At 35.5% G+C, this 6,907-nt stretch overlaps 3 protein-coding genes across 5 annotated transcripts; 2 read left to right on the top strand and 1 right to left on the bottom strand.

Moving 5' to 3' along the window:
• The first annotated feature begins 1,092 nt into the window (after positions 1 to 1,092).
• Positions 1,093 to 4,172, top strand: LOC124955434 (sodium channel and clathrin linker 1-like). Of its 3 annotated transcripts, none has more exons than XR_007102877.1 (7): positions 1,093 to 1,280; positions 1,394 to 1,472; positions 1,547 to 2,033; positions 2,121 to 3,126; positions 3,214 to 3,342; positions 3,509 to 3,680; positions 3,760 to 4,172. XR_007102877.1 is itself a non-coding variant. In XM_047509876.1 (7 exons), the coding sequence occupies exons 1-7, from the start codon at positions 1,243 to 1,245 to the stop codon at positions 3,785 to 3,787; spliced, it is 1,929 nt and encodes a 642-aa protein (XP_047365832.1). In that variant the 5' UTR covers positions 1,093 to 1,242; the 3' UTR covers positions 3,788 to 4,172. The 3 variants fall into 3 exon arrangements, 2 of the variants coding, with proteins under 2 accessions (XP_047365832.1, XP_047365833.1); XM_047509876.1 differs by having other exon boundaries at positions 3,519 to 3,680; XM_047509877.1 differs by lacking the exon at positions 3,760 to 4,172 and having other exon boundaries at positions 3,523 to 3,674.
• LOC124955439 (vacuolar-sorting protein SNF8) lies at positions 3,682 to 5,077 on the bottom strand. The gene is made up of 2 exons (XM_047509892.1): positions 3,927 to 5,077; positions 3,682 to 3,834 (listed from the first exon to the last, which is right to left on the bottom strand). Exon 1 carries the CDS (start codon positions 4,704 to 4,706, stop codon positions 3,951 to 3,953), a length of 756 nt encoding a protein of 251 aa, XP_047365848.1. The 5' UTR covers positions 4,707 to 5,077; the 3' UTR covers positions 3,682 to 3,834; positions 3,927 to 3,950.
• Positions 5,044 to 6,284, top strand: LOC124955442 (RING-box protein 1A). The gene is made up of 5 exons (XM_047509895.1): positions 5,044 to 5,204; positions 5,335 to 5,362; positions 5,487 to 5,608; positions 5,770 to 5,855; positions 5,989 to 6,284. The coding sequence occupies exons 1-5, from the start codon at positions 5,112 to 5,114 to the stop codon at positions 5,999 to 6,001; spliced, it is 342 nt and encodes a 113-aa protein (XP_047365851.1). The 5' UTR covers positions 5,044 to 5,111; the 3' UTR covers positions 6,002 to 6,284.
• The last annotated feature ends 623 nt before the right edge of the window (positions 6,285 to 6,907 follow it).

Here is a 6,907-nt window from a genome sequence, read left to right as displayed (position 1 = left end):
AAAAGGAATTTCATCTCTTTCGTTATCTATATTTGTTTTCTATCTGTTTGAAGAAATTTGCGTCACATATATGATTACCACGAGATTCTATTAACTCATGCATACGCTTTGTTACGCCGTCAGTTTCAGGTTAACGAACAACCAAGTACGCGCACACTTAGAAGGAAATTAACGATAATGAGGTTTGGAAAAAAAGTCAAGTTATTCGCAAATATGCTTGGTAAAGCACTTGATAGATTTTTCGCTTAAACAGATGCATGTACCACCGGGACGGGTTTTGTTATGGCAAATTGTTATGTGAGAGTATTGTGACATAATCCGGCGGCATATATATATATATATAAAGATATTCACGTTATGCTGCACGCGGTTATAAATGCGTTACGTAGCGCAGTGGACACGCGCGCGCGCACATGCCTGCCTACATGCCTATAAGGTACATACAATATACAACCGGTGTCTGTCGCGCGAAATGCAGTACGAACTAAAATGGTTGTGAGTAAACTCGAGCGATATAATTGATGGCAATTGAACAATTCGAAGAGAAACGCTATCCTTATCTACTTCCTATATTATCGCCGCTTATTAGCGACGCATAAGCGTTATCTCTTTCAACGAGTCGTATTCAACAAATTGTTTGTCCGGCTCGTGTCATTTGCATTCGCGAGATATTAAATCAAAAGGAAAAGATAGGAAAAATTTCGATGATAAAGAAGAAAGAAACGTATCATATAGACGTGCACAAACGCATCATAGAGCGATCGTTTTATATATCTATATATCATGATGGTTCTTCCATTTGACGGAGGTTAATATTAAGGTTAATATTAAGACACGTTACTTAACTTACTCGTACCTTCCTTACTCTCTCTCTCTCTCTCTCTAACCATCCAAATCGTCCATTGTTTTTCTATTTTCTATCTACTATCTTCTATTCTAAAGAAATGAAGCGTTTCCCAATCGATTTCGAAATTACATTCTATGCTTTGGCTTTGAATGCGTCCGTTGTCTATTAGGTCGGTGTATGCACAGCGCACGCACACGATCGGTAAAAAAGATGTGGCCGGTACGGTCGGTAAAGAAGTTCCGTTGTGTTTACAAAAGCAGACGTCTGCGTTTTCGGATAGACTTTTCGTTCCGATTGTTTGGGTATAGAAGCGAACGGGATAAAAAATAATGCCTTTTTCCTATTAAACAACGTTCGAAAACGTCGTTCGTTTTTAAGTCATCGCACGAGTTAATATGATCGATTCGGAACTGGAAAATATATCGAAAGACGGGTAAGTTTTGAGGTTATACGACATATGAGATGATATATATATATATATATGTATATTTGTGTGCTTGTTATCTAAATTTGTCATTCTTTACGATTTTATTTACATAAAAACAGTAACCACGACAAAAATACAATTTTACAAGAGTATGATGAAGCAGTGGAAACTCTTAAAAAAGACTTAACTATGTGCAAGGTAAAAGTTTTGCTAAAATATCTTTTTCGTTAGAATTAATATTCTGTGACTTTTGAAAGAAAACCTTTTCGTAGACGGAACAAAACAAGATCAGGTCTTTGCTGGAAGCTCTACAAAATGATAGCAGAGATACTGGTGATCTGATTAAGGATCATTTCTCTCGCATTCATATAGAAACTTGTAGCAGCGAGAGCATACACAATAAGGAGCTTATAATGAATCTACAAGAACGCCTTGCTGTTTTACAAATGGAAAAAGATTCTGTCTTTCAATTATGGCAAATAGCATTGAAAACTGTGACTGCTCTGGAGGATGAATTAAGGTGTCTTAGAACCGATGGTAAAAGTACCAAATTATACGAGGAGCATATCGATAATGTCAAAGAGACTTATTCCGAGGCTATCAAAGCATTGGAGGGCAAGTTATTACAAGCGAGGGAAAATTTTTTGAAACAGCAAGCATTGTGGGAAACTAGCAAGGATAAAATTGAGGACCTGCTTAAAGAAAAAGCTGATATTACAAGGAAACATGAAGTTTATCAAAAGGACACCCTGGAGAAAGGTACGTCGAGGAATCTAATAATATCTTTTATTTATTACCATAGTAATGCATTATGTGCGTTTTTTTTTTTTTTTTTTCATTTTTAAGATAGGAACAATATGCGGATAGTTGAAACGTTGAAAACCGAATTAGCTGCTGCAAAAGCGGATACCCAAAGGGCAATGGATTTAAAAGGAGAGTTGGAGAGTAAATTGAACGAAGCTATGAAATTTACGGCATCTTTGATAGCCAGAAATGAAGAAACAAAAAATAAAATGTCCGAGGCTTTGGAGTTGGTAGAAATAGCGGTAAGAGAAAAGGATCTTGTATTACAAAGGGAAGCACATGTATTAGAGGAAAAAGGTAGGCTCGAGGTACGATTGTCTAAAATAACTGAAGAACATACCGTCATGTTACAAGATGAGATAACGAAAATGAAAGATGTTTATGAAAGAAGCGGGAAAAAATATATATCCGAAATCAAAGAGCTTAAAGCAGAGTTAAGACAAAGAACGATGCTATTGGATAATGCACAAAAAGATTATAGAGTTTCTCAGGAAGAACTTGAAAAGGTACGTCAGAATTCTGAGGATGTATTACAAAAGTCGAGAACGAAAATATTGGATTTTGAACAAAAATTAGATTGTGTGGAACGTCAACTTCGTGACAATGACGATACGCAGAGGAAGAAGTATGACGCGGAGATCAGGCATTTAGAATCTAAAGTAATTGAATTAGAAGAAAAGTTGAGCGCCGCTAATGATGAATTAAGAAAAATGCAACAAGAGAATCGCGATAGTATGGAGCATCAGGTAAAACAGGCTAATGAAAAAACAAAAGACCTAATAGAGCAGTGCAATGATTTAGAGAAACGTTTGGCTAGATCTTTGGAAGATAGAGACAATTTTCAGACAGAAATCAAACGCCTACAAATGACTTGTGATCGTGAAATGCAAAAGCGAGAGTACGAGAGACATAGTCTTGAAAATAAAATTCACGATTTAGAGATCAATTTTCAAAAAGCAACTTATTTGGCACAGGACGGTCCATATGCACTTGCGACTCAAGTATATACCATGGAGAGGGAAACGAAGAAGCCCAGTTCACCCGTAACGTAATTATCGATCAATAAATCCCTTTAGTTTCATTTATATTGATCGTTTCACAGATACCATATTGTATTTGTGTATATTTCTTTTAGGATAGAAACCAAGGAACATTGTTGTCGACCGGTCCTATTGGAGCAGATGAATAAAGCGCAGGAACGATACGATAGGAAGATGAAGGAATTGTCGCATCATGTGGAAGTTCATCGGAAACTTAGTAGGAAGTAATTGAAATGTATTTTTTTTCTTTTCTTTTCTTTTCTTTTTTCTTCTTCTTCTCCTTTCTTTTTTATTTCTTCTTTTTTTCTGTTCTGTTCCTTTTTCCACGTTTCCCCCTCCCCCCCCCCTTTTTTTTTCTTTCTTTCTTTCTTTCTTTCTTTCTTTCTTCTGGTTGTTCAAGGTGGAAGGAAGAAGCCAAGTCAATGACAACGAAGTTTCAAGAAAAGACTAAGGAACACAGAGCCAAAATAAATGCCCTAAGAAAGGAGAACGAGGAATTGAATAAGCGATTATTTTCGTGTCAGCAAGAACTTACTAAACATAAAGTACAAAGTGTTCCGAGGTATGTTAAAATATTTATTTTATTGTGTATGGTGGATGTAGAATTTCTTTGCGTATTTAAGTATCTTTGTATATTTTAGATGCAGCGAAGAAAATAAAGTCAGGTGACATTATAATGTCATACTCGTAGGATTAATATCACGTCATCTTGGCTTCTGTAAATATCGCATAATACGGCGGATTTGTCTATTTTGGAAATACATGTTCATACAGGAAATATAAACTAAATCTTAAATGTGATTCCTACCTGAGATGAAATCTTTAAAAAATATTATTCTTTGGACGCGATACAGCCCGTAAACAGGCTAGGAAACCAATACAAGGCTTCATATTCTCCTTGTTCGTCCAACCAAGCCAATCCTTCCTTCACCATGTGATCCAATGCTTTCTGAGCTCTCTCTCTTTCCCATCTTAATTCATTTTCTAGCATAGACCCTGATACGTGCGCATTTCCAGACAAGCTAGCTTGCTGCAGCACAGCGGTATGATCCATACTTAATTCACCTGGAACAGATTGGACTAGATGTTTGCCTCTACCTATTGGAACTATCGCGAATCCATTTCCAAAAATTTTCAATTTTTTAGATGCTGCCAGAAGATCTTCATTCGTTATCTCTTGATGTTCTTTACGACGACCTCTTGCCTGTATCAAACGTGTCCTTAATTCGTCCAAAGATATGAGGCCACCATTTTTGTAATTTGTAGCCATACATACTTCCACAATCTGTACCGCTAGTTCGTAATAAAAGTCACCAATTCCTAACACCGACCAAAAACCTTTACCAGAGGCTAATGGATCTACGCCTATGGAGGCACACATCTCGGTGAATTGACGCCGAAATTGAGCGTTCTTTTTAATCTCGTTTTTGTGCTTCGTTGCAAATTCCTCCAAGTTAACACGAAACGTTTCCATTTGTTTGGTCATCTGCTCAAATTGATTTTCTTGTATCTCTGTACCCTTATCCTTGTATTTTTCTTGTTCAAGTTTCTGTTTTTGAATAGCGCCAATGCCTGCCTTTCTCCTCATATTTCAATCTTACGAAGGTACAAATATATTAAATTGAATTCGTAACAGGTGTATAGAATGATCGAGTACGTGGTTACGCTACGATAACTGTTGAATTAGTTCCAAAGAGTAATTTAAAATTCAAACTACTTGTTCGATAAAAATAACCTATCAATCGTACACGATCGTTTTATAATCGATGATGATAGGTGCGTGCGAGCGCGCAGGAAAATTGTTTATTCGGTGCTGTATTATCAAGACGATACTGTATACCGTAACATGTTTTGCTTTTTTTTAATATCCAAAAGAATTCAATATTATTTGCGCATTTCCAAAATTACAGTCACTCTTATCAAGCATGTCGCTTTAAATACGGCCCAAGTGCAACGCTAGATGTCATTCGGCTAAACATATCAAAATTTAAACATGGCGTCCGCAATGGAAATCGACGACGAAGAAAGTGATTTGCCTACTTCGAGTAGCGGTAAAGGAGAAAAGAAGCGTTTCGAAGTGAAGAAGGTTCGTAACGTAGTGAAGAAAGAAAATATAAGTTTTATATTTATTTATTTTTATTCATCACGAATATACGATGGCAAATTTATAACCTCATTTTTGCCGTCTCATTATAACGCACGTTTGTTTGTTTCAGTGGAATGCCGTGGCACTTTGGGCTTGGGGTATGTATTCTATCTGGTAATATTGCTAAGTGCCAAAAAAACAAATGTAAACGATCAAGTATGTCCCGAAAGATGTCTTATTTAATAACATTCGTATAATCGTAACATTATTATTATATTCCAGACATCGTCGTGGACAATTGTGCCATTTGCCGGAATCATATAATGGATTTATGTATAGAATGTCAGGCTAATCAAGCCTCTGCTACCAGCGACGAATGTACCGTAGCCTGGGGTGTATGCAATGTAAGCTTTAAATTGCTCCATATAGATTTTATCTGGACAAATTTCTCTTATATATTTTCCATTCAAATATATCATAGAACGATACATCTATATTTATGTTTTTACTACGACATTATGCTTTTTCTCCTTAATAATATAGCTTTGCATTTTGTTGTACACAGCATGCGTTCCATTTCCATTGCATCTCTCGGTGGTTGAAGACCCGACAGGTTTGTCCTCTTGATAATCGCGAATGGGAATTTCAAAAGTAAGTATTATATTGTGAAATACATACGACAGGAGCTTCTTATAGCTTTGAAAGTGCCCATTGAATGTCTTTATATTTGGGAAATGTGTTTGTCAAATTTTCTTCTTTTTTGTCTTTTTTTTATTCTCAACAGATACGGTCATTAACCAGGTGTGTTCCACAGCGACTAATGTCATAACTTATGGGAATTCGAAAAGCGACACAAGTGTAAGATATCATATAAGACGCGTGGATATGAAAAACAACTCTCGTAATATGATAATAAAGGTAATATCAATGGAAAGAGAAAAAGTAATGATGATTAAATTTGATGATAACGCATTGTCGAAATAAGAGGATACGAATAGGATCTTTAATTTGATATTTTATGTTATATGATATAAAGTATAATTGTAAGCTTTGGAATAAATAAGAATCTATGAAATAGAATTTACATTATACCTTGACGTAAAAAGTTCGTTATATCTCTTGTCTAAGTCACGTATTTCGTCGAAAGAAAATTGAATAATGACTTCATCATTAAATATACACGATATATATATATATATATATATATATATATATATATATAATTTATTACTATGTATATATATATATATATATTAGCCAATTCAGTTATATCATTTGCAAAATGAAAGCGACTCCTTTGCAGTGGCTGCGAATACCCGCAACCTTTTTATTCGTGAGTCTTTTTACCGAAGCTACCGGATGATCCGATTATCCGCAAGATTCTCCCGAGCAAAAGTTTCGTCCTGTCGTCTCGAATCCCAATCTGTCTTATTCGAAAAGCGAAATAGAACGGCGCAATGCGAGACGTTTCTTTCGACTTTCGACGTTTTTAAATGTTAGTTTGAAAGAAAAAAGTTTTGTCGTTGATCTATTATGACATTGATAAATGTTCATAAATGATAGATAATTCAAAGTACGTTCGCTTGAATAAAATTTCTATCTAATAGTAATAAATGAAATTAATTTGTCGATCGTACAATTGTCCAAATTCGCCATTTATCCTCGTCACCGAGTAGATCTCTTTTTGTAGAGGAAAAATACGA

Source organism: Vespa velutina, chromosome 18 (genome assembly GCF_912470025.1).
Source record: "Vespa velutina chromosome 18, iVesVel2.1, whole genome shotgun sequence".
Classification (NCBI taxonomy): Eukaryota; Metazoa; Arthropoda; class Insecta; order Hymenoptera; family Vespidae; genus Vespa; species Vespa velutina.
This window is presented reverse-complemented; position numbering and strand designations above follow the sequence as displayed.

Bases quoted from the DNA above. Each gene is read 5' to 3' on its own strand.
- LOC124955434 (XM_047509876.1), top strand. From the start codon at position 1,243: ATGATCGATTCGGAACTGGAAAATATATCGAAAGACGG. The intron at 2,034-2,120 runs GTACGTCGAGGA...TTCATTTTTAAG, and splicing joins AAAGGACACCCTGGAGAAAG to ATAGGAACAATATGCGGATA. The intron at 3,343-3,518 runs GTAATTGAAATG...TGGTTGTTCAAG, and splicing joins CATCGGAAACTTAGTAGGAA to GTGGAAGGAAGAAGCCAAGT.
- LOC124955439 (XM_047509892.1), bottom strand. From the start codon at position 4,706: ATGAGGAGAAAGGCAGGCATTGGCGCTATTCAAAAACAGAAACTTGAA.
- LOC124955442 (XM_047509895.1), top strand. From the start codon at position 5,112: ATGGCGTCCGCAATGGAAATCGACGACGAAGAAAGTGATTTGCCTACT. The intron at 5,205-5,334 runs GTTCGTAACGTA...TGTTTGTTTCAG, and splicing joins AGCGTTTCGAAGTGAAGAAG to TGGAATGCCGTGGCACTTTG. The intron at 5,609-5,769 runs GTAAGCTTTAAA...TGTTGTACACAG, and splicing joins TAGCCTGGGGTGTATGCAAT to CATGCGTTCCATTTCCATTG.